At 30.9% G+C, this 22,333-nt stretch overlaps 5 protein-coding genes across 19 annotated transcripts; 2 read left to right on the forward strand and 3 right to left on the reverse strand.

Moving 5' to 3' along the window:
- Positions 1–22: 22 nt before the first annotated feature.
- On the forward strand, positions 23–2,351 carry LOC110670812 (staphylococcal-like nuclease CAN2). The gene is made up of 9 exons (XM_021833071.2): positions 23–439; positions 553–608; positions 769–883; positions 977–1,087; positions 1,183–1,370; positions 1,441–1,497; positions 1,581–1,740; positions 1,815–1,883; positions 1,963–2,351. Exons 1-9 carry the CDS (start codon positions 287–289, stop codon positions 2,059–2,061), a joined length of 1,008 nt encoding a protein of 335 aa, XP_021688763.1. The 5' UTR covers positions 23–286; the 3' UTR covers positions 2,062–2,351.
- On the reverse strand, positions 2,279–4,660 carry LOC110670814 (uncharacterized). Of its 8 annotated transcripts, XR_002497963.2 has the most exons (5): positions 4,343–4,660; positions 3,372–3,441; positions 3,196–3,291; positions 2,762–2,812; positions 2,509–2,677 (listed from the first exon to the last, which is right to left on the reverse strand). XR_002497963.2 is itself a non-coding variant. In XM_021833078.2 (4 exons), exons 1-3 carry the CDS (start codon positions 4,658–4,660, stop codon positions 3,230–3,232), a joined length of 450 nt encoding a protein of 149 aa, XP_021688770.2. In that variant the 3' UTR covers positions 2,279–2,447; positions 3,196–3,229. The 8 variants fall into 8 exon arrangements, 5 of the variants coding, with proteins under 5 accessions (XP_021688770.2, XP_021688768.2, XP_021688767.2 ...); XM_021833078.2 differs by lacking the exons at positions 2,509–2,677; positions 2,762–2,812 and adding an exon at positions 2,279–2,447; XM_021833076.2 differs by lacking the exon at positions 2,762–2,812.
- Positions 4,661–5,386: 726 nt separating this feature from the next.
- Positions 5,387–7,005, forward strand: LOC110670813 (protein LURP-one-related 14). The gene is made up of 3 exons (XM_021833072.2): positions 5,387–5,638; positions 5,732–5,950; positions 6,332–7,005. Exons 1-3 carry the CDS (start codon positions 5,387–5,389, stop codon positions 6,461–6,463), a joined length of 603 nt encoding a protein of 200 aa, XP_021688764.2. The 3' UTR covers positions 6,464–7,005.
- A 4,448-nt stretch (positions 7,006–11,453) lies between these two features.
- Positions 11,454–12,364, reverse strand: LOC110670816 (wound-induced protein 1). The gene has a single exon (XM_021833079.2). It carries the CDS (start codon positions 12,077–12,079, stop codon positions 11,699–11,701), a length of 381 nt encoding a protein of 126 aa, XP_021688771.2. The 5' UTR covers positions 12,080–12,364; the 3' UTR covers positions 11,454–11,698.
- A 3,784-nt stretch (positions 12,365–16,148) lies between these two features.
- On the reverse strand, positions 16,149–22,194 carry LOC110670811 (uncharacterized). Of its 8 annotated transcripts, none has more exons than XR_009143139.1 (6): positions 21,928–22,194; positions 20,061–21,370; positions 19,574–19,952; positions 17,883–17,930; positions 17,489–17,604; positions 16,149–16,585 (listed from the first exon to the last, which is right to left on the reverse strand). XR_009143139.1 is itself a non-coding variant. In XM_058133801.1 (2 exons), the coding sequence occupies exon 2, from the start codon at positions 21,244–21,246 to the stop codon at positions 19,609–19,611; it is 1,638 nt and encodes a 545-aa protein (XP_057989784.1). In that variant the 5' UTR covers positions 21,247–21,370; positions 21,928–22,184; the 3' UTR covers positions 19,276–19,608. The 8 variants fall into 8 exon arrangements, 1 of the variants encoding a protein (XP_057989784.1); XR_009143138.1 differs by having other exon boundaries at positions 19,574–19,955; XR_009143137.1 differs by having other exon boundaries at positions 19,574–21,266; positions 21,928–22,188.
- Positions 22,195–22,333: the final 139 nt, after the last annotated feature.

Raw genomic sequence — 22,333 nt, forward strand, 5'->3', positions numbered from 1 at the left:
CCTTGTGTACCCTTTTCAGCCTGCAACAGACACGTTAAGATTCCTAAAAACGTTAATAAAACTCAGAACAGTTCATGACTCTTAACCAATTCACAATTTGCCACGTGTCCTGCCTTCTGCTCCGTTGTTTCCTTCTCTTTGACATTGCTTACCAGAAACGCCAACTGATTTTTCCTTCTTTTTCCTCTTTTCTCTTCCGAGACCCAAACAGAAAAGCCTTCGCTTATTTTCAGCTCCTCAATTTCCCAACTTATCTAAAAATCATACTATTTGACCAAACCCCAAAATGGGAAATGTATTGGGGTTCCTATATGGACATTTTTGCAAGCCTACTACAACAGGGGACTCTGAATCGTTGGGACCTCATGGTTTGTCTACGGCCACCGTCGGAGTTTCAACTCTTGCACAGGATTTGTTTCACTTTGAGATCACCTCTCAGGTATTCCTTTGTCTTGTTTCTTTGTTAAATTTGAGGACCCTTTGGAAATTTTGGCTTAGTTGACTTTCAACCCTTTGAAGTTAAATGAATTTTTCTGGGTTTTGTTTTGTAAGGTTCCCCAACGGCTTAGCGAATGTGTTGTCTCTTCCAAGAAGGCTCAAGCTAATTGGTAATTATTACCACAATCTTTCTAGTCTTTGATGATGATTTAAGTTGTAGTTTAAAGAATTGATTTTCATGAGTTTCACTGGGGTTTTCAAAAATGCATGAAAATTAGCTGTAATCACCATCTCCTATTTGTGATCTGTCAACTTTGGAAATCTATGAAGGTATAGAAAGCTATTGGAGGCATGGAGAGAAGCAAAGCCTCCACCAAAAACACCAGAACAAGCTGCTAGGCTTGTTATTCAGACCTTGGCAAGACATAAAAAGGCAGATGTTGAGGTATATCATTACAAGCACTAGGATTTAAGGAAGATGATCATAACATATTTTTTTCATTAATGCAAGAAAGATTGTTGCTTCTTTTGATTATAGGGTTTATTGTCTTTCTATGGTCTCCCGCTCCCTCATACTCTTGTTGCACCTTCTACTGGTGTCCCAACAACATTGCCAGAGGGGGTCAAGTTTGAGCTGCAGACTCTACCAGTTATGACAAAAACCTCTTAAAACTCCTCAAGTTTTATAATTATCTTGAACTTGAAGATGGGTTTGTTCTGATAAAATACATTTGATTGATTTAGGTGGATGCAAAAGCTGTGCCTGATGGAGACACAATTTCTGTCTACGTTAGCACTGCTGATCCAAGGGAGTCATCGTGTGTTCCAAGAGATGTTCAAATGGCAGCTGTTCAAAGATCCAAGGCGCGTGCTGAGAGGAACTATGATAGAGCAGATGCACTACACAAGAAAATTATCAACTCTGGATACCGGTTGGTTATCTATCTACCATTGTTTAAATTCTGTTCAAACCATTGGTATATGATTCTATCCTTCCTACAGGGTAATTGATGTTCAAAATGAAGAGATTCTTGCTCGAAAGTATCGCATTCGACTAAGGTGACATCTATTTACAAGAACCCTTCCTAAATCTTGGTGTCTCGTTTCAAAGATTAATGGTTATCGGATTGGAAAGAGTACAGGGGAATAGATGCACCAGAGAGTTCAATGCCGTATGGAAAAGAGGCACAGGAGGAGCTAGTTAAGCTTGTCCAGGGCAAGTGTCTAAGAATCTTTGTCTATGGCGAAGATCGGTATGGCCGCTGTGTTGGAGATGTATATTGCAATGGCATATTTGCACAGGTACTGCCTTTAACTAAAATAGATCTTGAGACCTAATTGAGCAAGAACAATATAGATTGCTTTGTCTATGATAGGAAGTAATGCTAAAGAAAGGGCTTGCATGGCATTATACTGCTTATGACCAGCGCTTCGAACTGGCATCGGTAAGTAAACATGATGCCTTTGTTCATTCCTTCACTTCATATGTAAACTGTAAACCGTTCTTGATATATCTTTCATTAGTGGGAGAAAGAGGCTCGAGCAAAACGTGTAGGCTTATGGGCTTCATCAAATCCTGAGAAGCCATGGGAATGGAGGAAGGACAGAAGGGAAGGCAGATGACCTTTTCTTAGTTGACCATGTAGGCAACTGTGACTTATGTTTGCCCTGAATCAAACTGAGCATGCATGACCAAAACCAGGCCGATGATATGTACTCAAGACCCGAGACTGCTAGAATATAGAAAATAAGGCACACATCTTAGAAGCTTTACCTGCAAATAGCTAGCCAACATTATTTATGTTGTAATTAATAGTGTATCAAAAATCTAAATCCTCTGTTAAAGATTGGAAAGGCCGACTGATCATCTTTGCTAGAATGAAAATGTCAACATAATTAGCACAAATTACATATCCCTGTTTGTTCCTTCAATGCTGATGTAACTATAACATGTCCATGGAACTTTGCCAATCAACATGATGTCCACAAATATTCTCTTATTCAACACTCTGGTCATTCGCAACATCTCAGAGAAACAATTGAAAACAGAAGAAAATGAGCAAAAACAAATTGATGAGGACCAAAAACTTCATATTTATTTGAATAGAATCACCACAGGTAAACATATATAGAGCTTAAGGAATGCAAAGACAACTAAATCAAATAAGTTTTGAGAGATCAAAAAGATATAGTCAGCCTCTGGACAGCTTTAATGTGACGAAGTACACTTAAGAATATGCTGCCAAAAACAATAAACATGGTTCAGTGCATGCTGAGAGATCATTCAGAGCTTGCTAGATCATTCGAGTAGGAATATAATAACAGTTGTTCATGAAACGCAAAATTCTAATGCCACTTCATACTTTCTTCTTACCTATTGGAAGTAAAATGCAACTATAAATCCTGATTCTTTAATTGCCACAATACAAAAGTTGATAAAGGGTACACTCTAAAACTACCTAAAATAAAGAAAAACACAAACAGTTGATTATGTTAGCTATGCTGACCTAGCAGTTGCACACAGTGGCCTGTCTTGGAAAATTTTCATTTCTCAGTGGTTTTAAAAAACCATAAGGTATTGTACATAACAAAACTGCATAACAAGACTTTTGCTGAAGCATGAAAAAAGAGTATGCATCCACAAAGAACTTTTATGCTAAGTAACACTAAAAATGGACTTTGGAACAGCCACATCAAAGGACTTACAATCAATTAAAAGCAATTAGTAAATAAGCAATAAGAACAGTAAAAGTTCACCTCAGCTTCTCATTTGTAATTTCAATGACAATAACTATCGGTTCTTACTTGCATCTCCCTTTTCTTCATCTGAATCTGAGTCACTTGCATTATAAGCTAAGGAAACAACATAAAACTCAATTTAAAAAAATGGAAAATAATCAAGGATCTAACCAACAGAAGGAGAGTGCACATACCTGGACGTTTATCACTCACTTTCCGCGCTGAAGCTCGACTCTTGGAAGCTTTATTAATCCAATCATGGCCCTTAAACACAAGAAAAAGAACATAGTTCACTACCCAAAAATATAATGTGGTACAATGCTAAGGATGATTAAACCTGAGTATACACAATGCTAATTTATCATCCACTAAAATACTGCTGATTTGTCAAGATGAAAACATATTAAGTTATTAACTAATGCTTCCTTTTAGTCTTGAATAAGATAGGAATATAACAAAACTTCTATAATATATACCAATTAAGAAAGCTGTAATATTTCTCACACCTTTATTTGTTAAGATCAAGGAAATAGAAGATTAATCGACATAAGGAAATGGGTAAATTTTGTTCTAATTGCCAACAGAAACAATGAAAATCCTAATATTCAATAGGATTCCAGTGAGTTCTCTGTAATTCCAGTAAACCCAAATTTTTGTTATTGTACAGTTCTTTTATGTGCGATTAAATTAACAGAAATTCCATCCTCAATACAAGTATTAAACAACCTTGAGTCATTAGTCTTCATTTATCTAGGGAAGAAAATGCAATATAGACCATGCAACCATTGAAAGATCTAATAAATCCTTTCTCTTCCCAATTTAGGCAGCAACCAAGCAGAAATACAAAACCTAACATGCTAGATGCTACATACACAGAATTAGAAATCAAAAAAAAAAAAAAAACTTAGAGTCAAACACTATCTGGCTTAAATTGAACCTTGCTTTCTCTCCTCTATAAACAAAACATAATCATTCCAAAACTCCAATCTTGCTATCTTAATAAACCTTGAAATGGAAAAGCCATGCGTGTGTCTTGTAACCCAACTCAATGCAATGATAAATACATGAAAAACCCAACAAAACAGACCAAACCCAGAATCCTAAACCCAACATTTTAATGGAAAAAAAAATAATAAATAAAACAACAAACGATTAAAAATTGAACCTTTTGGACGTTTTTAGAAACACCATAGCCATTATAATACATCTGACCCACAAGAACTTGCATGGCAATATCACCAGCTTTGGCCTCCTTGAGTGTATCTTGAAACCACCGTTTCGTGCACTCAGACACAACCTGAGAAAGTGGCACCCGATTAAAACGGACCTCCATCTTTCTCAACTTGAGTGGCTCGAAGTCAAAACGGACCTGTCTTGGCATGAAGGGAATGATAGGCACTGCTTTTGAGCGTTTAGGCTTGTGGGAAGAGACTATTTTGTTGAGTTCTTGGAGTTTCCCAGCGGAAGGGAAAATCTTCCCCATTAAAGAAAGAGAGAGCCAATGTGAACTTGCTTTTCCGCTATGGTTAGTTTACTAGCTTTCCTCTTTTTACCAAATTTCTTATCCGGCTTTCGTGGTGGCGGAGATTTCAGAACTCTCTATATCTTTCTTTCTTCTACCTTTAGAGCTCTTTAGATTCCTGAGACGCGAAATAGCAGTACTTAGAGCATTGGCCTGACTGTGATTTCGTGCGTTATCCAGCGTGGAGATCCAAGCAAAGCTTCTTGGAAATAGAAATCAAACTGTTCATGTTCGTGGGCCGGAGAAAGTCAGGCCCAGTTGGTTCCTAATTGTAATAGCAGATGTGCAATCCCTGTTCCAAACGACTGTAATATCATTAAATTAAAACTTACAAATATAATTTTTTATAGCTATCAAAGAACGAAATTTGCTCTCCAACATTCATCCAAACTGTAACAACCATTGAATTCGTTTATAAAAAAGGAAAATAAAAATTCAGAATCCCAACAGCTAATCTCCATTAATTTACAGAGAAGGAAAAAAAAACAAAAAAAAAAAAAGAAATGGTAAATTCAATAGGAAAACTCTGCAAAATTGTAGAAAATTGGAAGAAATTTCCCAAACATAAAATTTAGTTGCAAAACATAAAGAAAAAGAAAAGAAAAGAAAAGAAAAGAAAAGAAAATTCTCTGTTTTTGTTGTATATTCCTTGAATTCCACAAGCTTAAGCTTTCTTGAGGCATTTCAATGGAACTCTCTCTTTCTTGCTGGAATTTTGGGGCTTCTCCTGTTAGTGTTGTTGGGGATGGTTATTGCTACCCTTATCCTATGGAGTTGTTTGTCAAGAAGAAGATTAAAAAACTATGTTATGCACAATTTGAAGTTTTTGATCAAAGTGGAAATCTCCTCCTTCAAATAGATGGTGGTGTCTGGAACTTGAAGATGAAAAGAATTATGAGAGATCCTTCAGGTTTTCCTATTCTCACACTGAGAGGAAAGGTAATTAATTATTCATTTATAAATTTAATAAAACATTATCATAATTTAGTGTAAATTATTCAAGAATTTGATGATTTTATTTTTCTTTTATAGATAATTACACTTTGGCATAAATGGAAGGCTTATGAAGGTGATACTACAGATGAAGATAACATTGTGTTCAGTGTACAACAATCCCATCCTTTCCAGATTAAAAAAGAGCTTCATGTTTTCTTGGAAAATTGCAAGAAAAAAGTCCCTGATTTTCTTGTTATTGGATCTTACACTTCTTTGTCCTTCAAAGTTTTCAAAGGCCATAGGCTTCTTGCAGAGGTACCATTCTCTTTTATCCTTCTTTATATTAATTTAAAAATAACGTTAAGAGCATTTTGATCATTTTTATTAAATTTAACAGGAGATTAACAATGATTTTAATGATAGAATAGCTAAATTGTTTGACCTTTAAACTATGAAGATTAAGTTATAAATTTCATCAAATCTTAGAGATTAAATTATAATTTACCTAATAATTTAACTTTTCCTTAGAAATTTAATTTTGTAAAATTACAAGAAAATAAAGTGTTTAAAAATATTAATTAAAACCTTTTTTTTCCATTGTATTTTGCTAAAAAAATATCATTTAAAGTTCTTAATATTAGAAATTTTTATGATAATATTGATATGATTTATTGTCCAATGTGAAAATTACTACAGGTAAAACATAATTTCACATTGGAAAGCTTCTACAAGGGGAAGGAAAAATACAGGGTTAAAATATATCCAGAGGTAGATTATGCATTTATTGTGGCATTACTAGTAGTTCTTGATGAGAATGACACCCCATAACTCTCTCTTCATCTAAGTTTTTGTTTTTTCCTTTTTTTTTTATTTATCTTGAGCATTCACATAATGTTTATTTATTTTTTCTTAGATTGTAAATAATTTTGAGAAATAATATAATTATTATAAATTACATCCTAGTCAAATGCAATGAATAATTTCTTGGGGTCTTATCTTATATGGGCCAATATGTGAACTCAAGATTGCTTACCATACACAGCCAGAATGGAGCAGAAACAATATGGGCTGCTGTTCTTAAAACACCATTTTCTTCTCAAGACATTATTTTCTTTCCCTTTCCTTCTATCAAACAAATGGATAAAAAGACATTTTGCCTTATCTAAAATTGATGTGAAATAATACACCTCCTTGTATTTAAGCATGAACATCTGAAGTATGAACAGTTGGCTCCACACTGAAATAAGAGTATAATTTAATACCATGTAAAAAAAAATGAATCAGGTCTAATTCAACCTTAAAAGCTAACTAAAGAAGAGAGAATCTTCAAAATTCTTATATTTAGACCTCCTTCTGTATCCCAAACCAATTGGGACAACATCTATCCTTGTTAATTTCCTTTTATTTCTTTTTGCTGCATTGTCTTCCATTTTCCTAAGAAACCCATAGTTTGGACAAAAAGGTACAGAAAACCAGTTTTCTTGATCATGGTTTCAATAGGTGAAAGGAGTTGGCAAATGGAGGTGAAAAGCACAATTTCATCATCATCAATCAATCTATAAAATAGATGGAAAGTGAAATAAGGTGGGAACATAATTAACTTATTTTTCTTGCTGGTTTGCTCTGTAATTGAACTTTTTACTCCAAGAAAAATTGACTATATCTTTTAGAAAAATTGATGATATGTTATATTAAAACTCTGTTTATTTTATGAAAAATATTTTTTTATAGTTTTTAATTTTGTAACACTTAAAAAAAATAAATTCACAAAAAATATTTTCTTAATTAAAGAAAAAATTAAAATATTTTTAAGAAAAATGATTTTTTTTCAAAGAAGTAATCATTTCTCATTTTTTATACTTTCATAATCTTATTAAAATATAAAACACACGCGCGCCCGCGCACGCGCGCGCACACACACATACATATATATATATATATATATATATATATATATATATATATATATATATATATATATATATATATATATATGAGTGTTTTTATATTTTAATAAGATTATCAAAGTATAAAAAATGAAAAATGACTTACTTTTTCAAAAAGATTAAACACATACCATTAGTCCAATATTATAATAAAATATTAAAAAATATTTTAATGAAAAATACTTTTTAGAAAATATCTTTTATACATAAATTATTTTTTACGAAACAAACTTACAATCAAATATCAAAATATTTTTTATATATAAATTATTTTTCACGAAATAAACAAAGCTTAACTTCTTAATTAATCTTCCACCTTAAAGTGCTAATCTAATTGGATCACAAAACTAAAGATAATCAATTGTTAAGAATCTTAGCAATTAATAGCATAAAAAAAACTCCAGCCATGTTCAAGTTCATCTCCTCTATCTTATATATGTATATATATTCTTAAATCACAATCAACTGCAGAAGCTAACCTATCCATGATTAGTATTCTTGTTTTCTGTTATCTAATTAATGTTGGCGTGTAATTAGTGCAAGACTAGCAACTAAGTGTATCCACTAAAAAAAAAAAAAAAACTTGTAAATTGGCATTTACTTGATAACAGAACAACTAGAAATGTTAAAGAAATGGCAAGAAAATGACGTGGCAAGATTTGCACAGAAACTACAAGGAAACCAACAAGAATCTTCCATATTAACAGGGTGATAATATCTATTAATTTATGGCAGATTTCCAAGATCATTCATCAATCAATTATCATGGATGTCGCTTTACACACACTAGATGAACTTTATAAAAAGATTGATATTTGACAAAATTGAAAGAAAAAGTAAGAAGCCCTAAAACAAGGAGTATAGAGTCTTTTCAATATCATTTTTTTAAATATCAATTTAGATATTATTGAAAGTAAATAATTTGCAAAAATATATATATATTTAACTATTCAACATGATTCCTCCAAATATCCACAAGATAAATAAATTCCTAGTAGTTGAAGGAAAAGTTGATGGATTCTAGCAAAAGAAAGCGAAAGGAAAAAAGGGTAGCCTTCAGCATCTCAAATCAAAGACCATTTTCTGCACATTTACAAATGGTCCCCATCCCCTTTTGCTGGTTCAACTTTCCCACTGTTCTGATATTAAAGCTAACCACTTCCACTTATATATTTGATCTTCTTATCATAATATTCAATCAAAATACGCAGAGAGAGAGAGAGAAAGACTGTGTTGTTTTGCATGGCATGCACTATCAATAAGGAGAGAAAGAATTGATGGTGGCATATTCGATGTCACATATCAAGAAACTATATGTAGAATAGTATATATATATATATATATATATATACATATATTCTTGAGTATATTGAAATCATACACTACATGAAATTGTTCTTTAGACACTTTCTTGTATTGGCCAACATTCCTCACCACCTTCAATATATATATTCTCCTGCTTTTTGCCTTTTGTTTGATGACCATATATAATCATGTACAAAGTTGATCTTACATACAAGAATATACATATAATCATATATTGTTAAATATATCAAATTAGTATAAAATTATTATTTTACTATTTTAACTTGATTGATAAATATAAGCTACAAATCAATTTTTTTTTAAAATTTTTTAAGCAAGTAATTGGATTGCAAGAATGCCTAGAATTGACAAGGAACAATCCCAACTAGACCAACATTAATATTTTCAATTTCTGTATGGTCAATTAATTGCTATAGAATATACCTTTCTTTTAGGTATATTTTGATTCTTTTGATCATTATCACTGCCCATGGTTTGAGAACAACGGCCGCCAAAAGAATATAAAAATGACAAAGAATGTGCTCTGCCTTAAATTTTTGACACCGTTCGACAGCGATTTTTAAAGTATGGTTTAGTATTTTAATTTTAATTAAAATATTATTTTATATATTTATATTATTTAATAATGTAATATTTATATTATTATTTCTACCTTTAATTGAGATTTAAAAACAGATGAGATTGTATTTTTCAACTAAAAATAAAAAATTTATAATAAGACTAGATTTTAAAGGTTTTAATAATGACGATGAGATGCGTGCCATATTAAAATTTTAAGCTTAAAGACACGTTTAAATCAGAAAAATATGGCTGGTCTGTGTTTAATTAAGAAGAAATAATTCTCATATTTTTAAGCTATGTTCATTGAATTATAAATGTCTCTATCCACTAAATCTATAGTTTATATAATATATTCTCTATTTCTTTTATTATTATTATTATTATTATTATTATTATTATTATTATTATTATTATTGTTTTGACATGTGAATCGAATACTTCAAATCCAACTTGTATTTGTTTGTTCATTCGTCAATTATATAAAATTTTAAATTCAACTTTAATTAATATTATATAAATTTAAAAAATAAAAACAAAGTACATAAAAAAATGAAAAAAAATTATCCTAAAATTTATGACAGAAAATATAAGATTATATAAGTTGACAAATGAGTAAAGTTGGAGATTTCAACTTATTATATAGATTATGAAATATTTTAATTTAGCTTTTAATATATTAAAGTCAAATTATTCAAAACAGACCTTGAGGGGAGTCCAATGAGCATCCCGGTGTGACCTGATTGAAATCCGTAAGTGAGGGGACTTACTCAGATATTAATCTTTCGAGATTTTATATTAAATATAAAATATATGCGCTTAACGTTTACATAAAAAGAAAGATCTTAATAAAATTACTGTATTTTTATTAATATATCAAATTATCTTTAATTATTATGTGTGTATTCTATTTTTATAATTAAAAAAAATTAAATTATTCGACATTTTAAATGGATTTAAATTATTTTAGTTTATTTAAATTTTGCATTAAAATTTAATTAATTTAAATAGTTTACTTTTAAATCAAATTATATAAATTATTAGACTAATTTTTAATTCTATAAATAATTTAAACTTTAATTATTTTAAATTTTATATTAAAAAATTTTAATATTGTGAGTTTTGACAATAAAGATAAATCAAAATCAAAATTTGTAACTTCTGTAAAATATTTTATTTTATTTTATTTTAGGATATGATTTTATAGGACCCACAGGAGCTGACATCATATATGTGGGCACCCACCGTAATTCCATGATGTTCATACCTAACATGCGATCAAGCGATGTGATCAATGACATATAACAAATGGTTTCGATGTGCGGGTGCACGCTTATGCCAACAGTGGACCCTAGCTAATACGATGGAACTAATCCATCCACTTTTTTTTTTTTTTTAAACAAAAAAAAAACAAAGCATCAACTCTAATTACTCCCTTCTTAAAAGGTAGGGAGTCAAAAAGTCAGCCGACAAGCAGGAAATATCAACAATTTATTTCCATGGGATAAGGACAAAAGCCACCATTTCAAGATGACATCATCTTTGGCATTTTAGGAGTTGTTTGGAGTCCTACCTCTTATCTACCTGCCCCTGCCCATCAATTCTACTAATGCAAAAGGGCAAACTGCACACAACTAGAAAACACTACCCACAAAACTTAAAAGAAATGACAAATGCTTAATCATTTATTAAGCCTAAATTTCATTAAGGGTTAATTTAATATTACTAAAATTATTGATGATAAAATTATTTTTTTAAACATATTAAAAATAATTTAAAATTAAATTTAATAAATTTTAATTATAAAAATATTAAAATAATAAAATAATTTTTTAAACTGTTTTTTCAGCAGATTTTTTTATTTAGAAAAACAGATTTTTTATTTTAAAAAATAATTTCAATGCTAAATATAGGTATTAAATTGTATGAAAATATTTTAATTATTTTTAAATTATAAAATCTCAAATTTATAACTCAATGGTATAATAAAAGCATAATTCCTTATTATATAATGAAAACACCACATTACAAACAGAGACACATCGACATTCAACCTGCTAGGTCACAGAAAAGAACTGAAACAAGAAATTGCAAACCAAAACAAACAAGCCCTTAGTAGCTTACATCTCTGTTCGGATAAAAGAGACACGTGCAGCGTTTCCTTTATTCCACTACTATATATTATAGTACTAACGCCTGCACCTGATCAGAAACAGAGATGGCTGATTTTGACTTAGATTGCTAGGACTAGACCAGGCACTGACTTTCCGAACTGACTGGAGAGTCTGCTCTCCCAAATGGACGGGCAATGCACGGGAGTTATCTCCGCCGATGAAGATGACGATGATGAAGACGGAGATGAACAATCAGATGGCTCAGATTCTTGGTTACCAAGACGAGTAACAGTGAGTGAAGTGTTGAAGTACTCTCTGACTTGGGTGATTATCCCATCCGTGACTGTCCACGCGTGAACCCAAGAAATGGAGCGGCTAGAATCGCACCCTTCAGCAATCACGATCGATCCAAAGGACCTGATGAATTCAGGGTTGAACTCAAACGTACCAGTAGAGGAGCTTTTCCCAACTTTTTCCGAGCCAGTGAGAAGGCGCATCATATACTGGTGAGACGGCGGGCCATGGAACCACCACTCGAGGTCGGAGGCGAGGATCTGGTGTACAGTGTCCACGTCTCGAGATCTTAAGGCCTCATAGAGGGCAAGAACCACCTCTTGGTTCTTTCTTGAAGATTCTTCCAGAATTTCCTGTGAGTTAGCCAGTTCGAGAATAAGCTTTAGAGAGAGAAAAAGAACAGAACGTTCTAGAGAGATACAAACAAAAAGAGAAAATGTGATGATAGAGAAGAACCAGAAGGAACTGGTGAAGGTCTTGAGTGGAGAAGGAGGGCTTATATAGAGACGGAGATGAAGGTGGGGTTTTGATCCTCTGCCTCTAGGTTGATTCGGAGTTGGAGTTTTGAATGACGTGGCACTGTGCGATTGGATGGGTTTAGGAGGAGACGGGTCAAGAAGAGGAGAAACAGCGAAGCAAGCGTTAATCTATATATGTGTGTATTTTTTTTATTAATTTAATATTTAAATATACAATACAACTTATTCAATTGTTACTTTAATAAATTTTAATTTTTAAGGAAAATAATTATTAATTTAAAATTTCAAAATTAATATTTAAATTTTTAATAATGAAGTTATATTTCCAACTTTGGGAGCCTAATGACAACAAGGTGCCTTCAATCCTCAGTTGGTATAATTCATCATCCCATTATTTTGAAGGTATAAAGAAGTGATTTTGTTGAGGCAAGGACTATAGCTTCCCTTAGTTAAGCTGAGGGTTAAATTCTAGAATTCACATTATGAGAAAGGAATCACTCACTTTACAATTATTTAAAAAGTATATACAATTATTAATTTTATAAAATGACTTATTATTTATTTACAAATATAAAAATTATTTTAAATAAATTCAGAAATATTTGAAATTGATCATCATTAAATTAAATTAAATATTATCATTTAATATTTCACATTTAAAATTTTTAATTTTAATTAAATTTATAATATTTTATAACAAATTTTAAGATATTGTAAAAATTGTAATATTTTAAGTAATTTTACATTAACTCAACTCACAATATTTTTTTTTTAAATAATACTATACGAAAATTGACTAACACAAGAAAAGACCATTTAAAATTTTTATTTTTTAATTAAAATTATAACATTTTATGGCAAAATTTATGATATTGCAAAAATTGTAAATGTTTTAACATGATTTTATATTAACTTAATTCACAATATTTTTTTAAACTAATACTATTTTTCGTAAAATAATAAATTACAAAAAACTAACTTAATAGAAGACGTGATGAATTATAGAAAACTAACTACCTTAACAGAAGACAACGTGAACTTATTTCACGTGTGTGTATATATATATAAATTTTTTTTAAAAATATAAAAATATTAATTATAAATAAAATTAAATAAAATATTATCATCTAACCTTACATATTTAGAATTTTTAATTTTAACTTAAATTATAACATTTTAAAGTAAATTTTAAAATGTTGTAGAAAATGTGATGCTAACTAACTCACAATATTTTCGTAAAATTTTACTCTTTTTTATAAAGGAGTTAATTATGCAAAATTGACTAACTTTATGAAAAAATTAAACTTGTTTCACGTAAAATAAAATACACATATAATATTTTTTTGGTAATATTATAAAAATATTAATTACAGAAAAACTAAATAAAATATTATCTAATATTTCATATTTAAAATTTTCAATTTTAATTAAAATTATAATTTTTTATTACAAATTTTAATATGTTGCAGAATATGTGATAATTTAACGTAATTTTATAACTTAACTCAATTTTATAACTTAACTCACAATATTTTTGTAAAATAATATTATTTTTGTAAAGTAGTTAATTATAAAAAAATTAACTAACTTAATAGAAAAAATAAACTTATTTAATGTAAAATAAAATATATAGTTAAATTTTTTTTATAATATTATAAAAATATTAATTATAGATAAAATTAAATAAAATATTATCATCTAATATTTCATATTTAAAAATTTTAATTTTAATTAAAATTATAACATTTTACAGTAAATTTTAAGATATTGTGGAAATTATAATACTATAACATAAATTTTCACTTTATAACTCACAATAATTTTATAAAATGATATTATTTTCAGTAAAGTATGTGGGTGTGTTTGTGTAATTTTTATACTACTTTAGTTATTTTAACATTTTCTATGTTTAATGAATTACTTGTTGAATTTAATGGATAACCTGTAAATAAATTTAATTTTATATTTATAATTTTTTAAATTCATTATTAGTTTTTAAAAACAAAGTAAATTTAGTTTATTTTAAATTAAAAAAAAAACCATAAAACTTTTCTAACAATAAATATGAGTTTTGTATATTTGGATAAAAAGAAAAATGGGAAAATTTACAAATAGAGAAAGATTACTTCATGAAGATAAAATCACAAACTAATCAATTTTCTCCTTTATCTCAATTTTCTTTTTCATTCTCTCCCAAATTACCAAAAATTAAAAAAAAAAATCCTTTGAAAAATTTTCTGCTCTATTTTTTTTGCTTCTCCCGTTATTCAACATCCATCGGTGTGGTCCACAATGACACAAAAGCAAACGGGTCAGCTACACAAAGTGCGCATCAACTTCGAAGGAGATTCCTTCTACTCTTGCTAGCCTTTTGTTTTCGCAGTCTATTTTTCTTTTTCTTCTTTATATCTTTTAAGAGTATGAAACATTTTTAAATGGATAATTCCAATATTAAAGTGTAAAAAGCCCATTAATTTATTAATTTTGTCTTTAAAATGATAAGTTCAATTAGAAATAAAAATAAGTAAATTAAAATTTCAATCTATTAAAATATTTTAAAATTTTAATTTTAATATTCATAAATTAATGGATGATGTTTTTTTTTTTTAATATTTATGATGGGATATTCTTATACTACTTTTTGCATACCAAGACTACTTACTTTTTTAAAGCAATAAAACGAATACTTAAATCAATGTAAAAATTGATAAAAGATCAACGAAATTAAGTTACGATTTATATATTTAATATCTTATTATATAGATAAAATTAAAAACTTAATCAATAAAAAATAAAAACCAGCTATTGGGTGCTACAGATAATTGACTGATTGATGAATGCAGACACTTTAGGGGGAAAATTTAAAATTCCAAAATAGGGCATAAATGGAAGACAAAAAATTTGTAAGATAAAGTTTGAGTTGCCAGACTGGACATATCAAATTGCCACTAAATGCTTCTTTTTGACTTACGATCATAATCCTACGGCTACCATCTCTTCTTTACCTGTCCCTACTCCTAAATTATTTATGACGTGTAAAGTGACACCATTAAGGTTGAATTTTCAAACAGGGCCTGCTGGGCCATGATAGTTATTTTTTTTTAATTAAATTATTAAATATATTTTTTAATTAAATCGAGATAAAAATTGATTAATAATTTATTAACTCAAATTAAATTAAAATCGTTTCCCTCATTAAATATGACTAAATCAATTAAATTAATGTTGAAATTATTTTTAAACTATAAAGTCATCTAATTATGTTCATTAATATAGACCTGTTTAATATTACTGTTAAAAAAAATTACTTTTTTAAGTATATTAATTAAAAAATATTAAATTTAATAAATTTTAATCATAAAAATATTAAAATAATAAAATATTTTTTTTTTCAAATTAATTTTTTAATGATATTTAAAATAATAATTTATTTAAAAAAACAGTTTACGCTCTCTAAACTTAAACTCAATACCAAATAGGCTATCTGTCCTCTCCATACCTAACATTCAATCACTAAAAAAAGAATAGGTGATCAAATAAACAACATAAAAAAATATTTATAATAAAAAAATTAAACTGTTTTCATAGGTAGAAATGAATTAGGCATTGGGTAAGCATCATTTTCCACTACCCTAAAGGGAAATTATAATGGACATTTACTAAATTAGGTGCAATGAAGTAATATACCTAACTTTTCCTGAAAATTTATTGGATAATGCCAAGTGCACTAATTTCTAGTATATTATATACTCACAAATTTTCAGTTTATCTCAAGAATTATGGGATGTGGGTCTCATTTCACTGTGAAAGAGAATATACTTATAAATTTTCAGTCATTCCCAATAATTATGGGACGTGGATCACATTTCACTGTGTGAGAGGGAGCATGTGCTATAGGAGCGCTTAATAAAACCTCTAGCTTCCTCACATGATAACAGATAATAAGCACTGCCTATCAATGACCAATTCTAACGTGCTATTTTGGCGTATAGAAACATGGCTACTGCTTCCTAACTTTGCCAATAACTTGCCTACCTGAGAAAACTATGTGTTAATGACCTTTCAAGCATGCGTGGAGCCATGAGATCTTCCATTTGTCTTTTCCTGAAATGGCTTTCATTACCATTCTTTGCATACCTCATCATCATAAACTTTAATCTTTCTGAGTGCTCGATGAGTGGTAAATGTTGTCAATTTGTGGACCAATCAAACCACTTTTCCATTAAATCGTTCCTGCCAAAACAATACGCCTGTAAATATAAAGAATGAAAAATCTACAACATTTAAAAATGAATTTTCCAGTAAAATATGAGAAAAGCAGAGAAAAGATACAAGAACAGCAGGTGGTAATCTGCTATTACTGCATGCTTGTGCACCAAGAAACAAATGAGTGCAGAAAACTTATTAAAAATGACAAAAAGATTAAAAAATTTCTCTCGTTCAATCATGTAACTAACCACTAACTAAAATCTGTACTATATTATTAAACACAAACCAACAAATATGAAATTTTGTTTTATTAAACCAAAAGGGTTCTTGAATTGTGTCCCTGTCTTAAACAGACATTTCCAGCTTAGAATTTAAATCTTGCCAATACAAGTTCCTCCAAAAACCAGATGAATGTGACTTCAGCTTAGCTTTTTTTAATACTTTTGCAACAGACAGGTTCCTAGCCAAGTCAAATCAAATCTAGGCCTGCTTCACAATTTTCAAAGTCATATACCGATTGTAGAGAAAGGCACTACAAGGAGTTCACTTTCGGTTGTGACAGAAGACCATGAAGCCACAATCGTCTACTTCATATATTAGTTTATGCACTATCTTCTACTAAGCATTAACTCTGAGCCACATAAATACTCACCATTTAGTTTTACCTGTATTAATAACCTCCATAAAGTACTCAGAATTAAAAAATACCCTGCAATTCTTATACTATGTTTGGTACAGCGTAATAAAATGTAATGTAATCAAATCCTCTATTAATTTCAAATAGAATATTTTATTACATTACATTGCATTATAACCTACTACTCGTAGCCTCAGAATTTTCAGGAAAAGAAAAGAGAATACATATATCATTTGCATCAGATAATACATCACAGTAATGATAAAACGAATGAACAATGAAGTCTTAACCTGATGGGATGACAAGGCCTTATTGTTGCTTAGCCTGCTCCATAATGCGCACAATAATAGAAGCTTGAAATGTTGGCTGTGATAGCGACCTATTTCAGAAAATGATCTATCCATACCTAAATTAAACAGGAAGATCAACCTTTTCAGGAATCTGCAAATAAGGGAAATCAATACCACCAACACTTAGTGGCCCATATCATCATTTGACAAAGTAACAACTCCATTATTAAAAAAATTTAATCCATCTGTGCATATATGACTACCTGTGTATTTATGTGTGTGGATGACTGTATATGCACATATGAACATGGTTGAAAGTAGCTGACATGAAATGTTTATCAATAATATCTAACAAATAGTTACAGCTACACACAAGTAACAGTGCGTCTCTTACTAAATCAGGCAAGGGATTACTATTTCTTATCATAGTGCATCTCCAGAACTGCAAGCATCAAAGTAGATGAAAATTAGATTATGAAATCATAAAAAGACAAATGAAAACTGCAATCTGAATAAAAACAGGCTGATCATCGAATATATAAAATCAGCAAACAGTGATATTTGAGGTGAAAGGTTTTTATTTGATTTAGATGTTAGGATTCATTTCATCAGAGAAATAACATCTGCAAATAGAGTTTACAAACTGATGTTCCAAATGAACCAGAATATCTGATGACTAACTCCAAGTTTTGGGCCAAACAAGATTATAGCAGAATTGCAATGATGCTATGACAAATAAATCACTCTACAAAATTGAATTGTACAAACTTTGACAAGAATGATCAAGAAACCAAAAACCAATTACAAACTAAAAATAAAATAGAACTAAGACTATAAAATAAAAATAACATAAAAAAGGAAAAGCATAAAGCAGATCATTTGTTCAAAAAGTCTAAAACAAACAAGTTTCAAGTTCTATTACTAAAAGGGATGACCAAGCCAATGCCAGCCTGATGATCATTGCGTTCAGATTTAAGTACATCAGAAAATTTGCAAGACATTGCAAACGTCTTAAATTGAATATTTTGATAATAAACAGAATACAGCTTATACTCTGATCAACCAACAAATCAAGGTGGACCATCAGTTGGCAGACCGCAGACCAGATCCAAATCACAACAGTTTTGCTTAGAAACTTGCACTTCATTCGTTGGAGATTTTTATTTTTTTTCTGCAAGGAAAACTAATTTACCAAAACATAAAAAGTAAGAACGAGGTACACAAAAAAGTTCAAAAATTCATTCCAGGAATGTGGATTCAGACACATGAATATAATCCAAATTCTAGAGTAAGATATAGCTACAACATATGCCAAATTCCATCTTATGTCCCCACCTTTACACACCCACACACATGCACAAGTACATTTTTATTTTGTAGTTGACAGCAATCAATTGAAGCACGACCTGTCATCCTGCATTCCTGCTTCATTTTTATGGAACATGACTCTCATAATATCATCTCTTTGATAACCTTACCAAGCACGCAATAGCTACACATTAACTCATATTGAAGATCTAAACTACAGACATATTTCTTTTCACCATACCTTCATTTGCAAGCTTGTACATTATGATAGCAAGCCAATAAAAAATCTAATAATAATAAAAATACTCAAGCATACAATAATTTTCAAACATTACCCAACAAAAGGGGAAAAAATTTACATAAACTGAAAAGGCGAAAAACTACCAGGTATACAGGTCTTATACTCTTCTTAAATCACAGATCTACTGCTTTCCAGACCAAACAGATTGCTATCAGAAAACAATGCTCAGAGTAAAGGATTTCCTCAAATTTGAACTTAAATCTTTATTTGGTGCACAGATCCCTTATTTATCTTAAATAACATATCTGCTGCTTTACAGACCAAACAGATTGCTATCAGAAAATAATGTCCCTGAGAGTAAAGTATTTCCTCAAAAACTTAATCTTGACATAGACCCATATGAAAGTAAATTTGTTCAAAATGCAAAATCTTTGAAGAGGAAAACTACTATTTGTAAAAGATTTAGGTATGTATTGTATCGGAGTCACTCATGATACATCATAAATATACATTGCCATTCCACATCAAATCATTACCAGTATATAAGAATGCTATCTAAATTGCGTTCCAGCTAAGTGGCTTCTCTTTCTATCAATGTTGGAGATGGCGGAGTCATAGTCTCATCCTTGCCTCCTGCAGAAGACTCTTCTTTTACAGTAAAAAGCTGCCTGTACTCATTTGAAACTCTGCTAGGACTTGGAGAATTAGCTATCAAAGTCTTGGATGGGCTACGGTTGTTGCCTAATGGAGAACTTGGGCCTGAAACATCTTCACGAGGTGAAGGCTGCAGATAGTTACTACTGTCCACGTGTTTCCTGTAAAACTTATCTTCCACAATGTCATAAGAATTCGTAGTTCGAACTTCCTGTGCTAGGGAGCACCAACAACAACATAGCCACAACGTGCAATCAGAAACTGCTGGTTCACCAAAACAGAAGGTATAAGTTGGCAAATTAAATCTTTTTCTCATTTGAATCCTCCAGAAGCCACCATATAGCAAACCAAATGCACAAAGAATAATACCAGTAACTCCTAAAGCTTCCCTGACAGTCTCATTATCAATATTAATGGCAGCCAAGTTGAAAATCCAGAAAGGAGCCATACAAAAGAGGAGAAAGGTTGCAATATGAACATACATGTTTCCAAATCCAAGCCTCTCCATATTCCATCCAAAGACACAAAAACTACAGAAGAGCGATAGATATGCCAGAGAGATGTCATCCCAAAAATCAAGGATCCCTCCACTCCATTGTGGTCTAGTCTCAACACTTCCTTCATCTCTTGTTGCAAAGGAATATCTCTTTTCTAATGATTTTCTTCTTAACTGCTCTGGCCTCTTACCCTCACCAGCAGTAATTTGATGCTGTGCTTCCTCATCAAATTCAGAATAATCCCTCCCAAGGGGACTAATAATGGTGTATACCCCAGCAATTGCAGGTGCAGCTATTGCAAAAGATATACATATTCCAACTCCTATGGCAGGTCGCTCAGATCTCTTGTACCCCAAATTTAGACCACACAGTGCATATTGAGCAAAACAATTCACATGGAGTAGAATAACAACAACCATCATGTGTGCCCACTCATGGGGCTTGTAGATCCCATTTTTGCAGTAAATCTTTCTGAGTCTAGAAATGTCCTCCGGTTTCCATCTACAGAGAAGTACAAGGTGGTAGAACCGTTTTGGATGCTGGTAAAGGCACATTAGAGTGAACAATGCATTGAGTATTTGATTATTTACTTCAAACCACGCATTTCTCTGTGACTTCTTTGGCAACACACCATTTAACATTCCAGTCATGACTAGGAACAGAATTGCACCTGAAATAGCAACACACACGATCCAAACAAAGAGGGCCATGTTCATTGGATCCCGGATCCATTCTTTGCTTGTTTTCATCAGAAAAGCCCAATCAATCTCCTTCATGCGTTCGCGAAGACCATGGCTACTTGAAGAAGCCACTGAGCGTGACATCTCATCTCTATCCTGAGCCAACCGCTTGAATTTGGCAGATGCAGAGCCAAATTTAAGAAATTTTATTTTATTGGGATGGGCAGTTGAGCTGTCTTGGAGATTCCTTTGCAAATTTTCATTGCCCAAGAGGGTCCTTCTAGATGCTGAAATGTTGAGAGGGATATGACCCTGGAGTTTAGCACCATTTGATTCCTCAGTTTCTCCTTTTTGATTCCCATTACTGACCGAATCCATTCTCTCACTCAAAAATTGAGCTTTGTCAATCAGTTTTGTAGATATGTCATTGGAATTGAAATGTTAATAATAGGAAGGAGTACTCCAATATGCAAAATCTCTATGTTTAGTCCAATATTGAAACCTAACAATCACAAACCAAATATCTTTCATATCCAAACTTAAAGAAAAAAGTCTGCCTCAAATGAATAGCAGCAAGATATCTGTCAAAAATCTAGAACATGTTATTTTAGAAGCTGACCAAATTTATGCAATGATCAAGAATTCCATTCCCAGATAATAAATTCAAGTACCAGAAAAACATTCAGTTACTTTTTCAACATTAATTAGTAATCAAAACCCAAGTCCATTATCTACCCAAGCAAATGAAAAATAACTGTCCTTTAAAAACCGAATTTGATCTTAAAGATATAATCTTTTCATGAAGAGGGAAGTTAAAAAAATAAAAGAAACGGTCAGAGAAGTTGCATTGCATACTTCATCAAGACTTGAAAAGTGATCAAATTAATACATCAAAACAGGAAACTGATCGAATTAAACAACAAAGAGGTAAAGGGTAGTAACATACTGCTCATATATGATAGAAGATGATAACAATTGATAGAGAGAATCAAATCAAAGAAAGAAAACGAGAGAATCAGAAACCAAATGCGCAAAAGAAATAGAAGCTGGAATACCTACCTCTTGATTGAGACAGAATCTGAACAAGCTTTGATCTTTAGGAACTAATTTTGCCTCCGAGGAAGATGAGTTAGTTCAGCGTTTCCCAACAAGAAAATCTAATTTGTCTCTGAGAAAGATGATCTAGTTAATTCAGCTTTTGCTGCTGAGCCCACGACAGAGGAGCTTTCTACAAAGGCAAGTGGGTGAGAATTGAGATGGCTTTGCTTGACCATGGAAAGATTCTAAACGATGTCGTATTATTAGCTTTTTTTGGCATGAATGGGTGGACTAGAGCCGTTCTTTTCATGCCACTGCAGATCCCATATGGGGTTTATCATGTGCAACACACCTGTAATAACGTTATCAATTTAAAAACAAAAGCTTTCATTTCCTTCATTATTCATATGATTCATGAGTCATTATA

This window comes from Hevea brasiliensis, chromosome 14 (assembly GCF_030052815.1).
Source record: "Hevea brasiliensis isolate MT/VB/25A 57/8 chromosome 14, ASM3005281v1, whole genome shotgun sequence".
NCBI classification, from domain to species: domain Eukaryota; kingdom Viridiplantae; phylum Streptophyta; class Magnoliopsida; order Malpighiales; family Euphorbiaceae; genus Hevea; species Hevea brasiliensis.

Bases quoted from the DNA above. Each gene is read 5' to 3' on its own strand.
- LOC110670814 (XM_058133787.1), bottom strand. From the start codon at position 4,660: ATGGGGAAGATTTTCCCTTCCGCTGGGAAACTCCAAGAACTCAACAAA. The intron at 3,442-4,342 runs GTTCAATTTTTA...CTTGTGTTTAAG, and splicing joins TTTCTAAAAACGTCCAAAAG to GGCCATGATTGGATTAATAA.
- LOC110670816 (XM_021833079.2), bottom strand. From the start codon at position 12,079: ATGATGCGCCTTCTCACTGGCTCGGAAAAAGTTGGGAAAAGCTCCTCT.
- LOC110670813 (XM_021833072.2), top strand. From the start codon at position 5,387: ATGGAACTCTCTCTTTCTTGCTGGAATTTTGGGGCTTCTCCTGTTAGT. The intron at 5,639-5,731 runs GTAATTAATTAT...TTTCTTTTATAG, and splicing joins TTCTCACACTGAGAGGAAAG to ATAATTACACTTTGGCATAA. The intron at 5,951-6,331 runs GTACCATTCTCT...AAATTACTACAG, and splicing joins GCCATAGGCTTCTTGCAGAG to GTAAAACATAATTTCACATT.
- LOC110670811 (XM_058133801.1), bottom strand. From the start codon at position 21,246: ATGGATTCGGTCAGTAATGGGAATCAAAAAGGAGAAACTGAGGAATCA.
- LOC110670812 (XM_021833071.2), top strand. From the start codon at position 287: ATGGGAAATGTATTGGGGTTCCTATATGGACATTTTTGCAAGCCTACT. The intron at 440-552 runs GTATTCCTTTGT...TTGTTTTGTAAG, and splicing joins ACTTTGAGATCACCTCTCAG to GTTCCCCAACGGCTTAGCGA. The intron at 1,371-1,440 runs GTTGGTTATCTA...TCCTTCCTACAG, and splicing joins ATTATCAACTCTGGATACCG to GGTAATTGATGTTCAAAATG.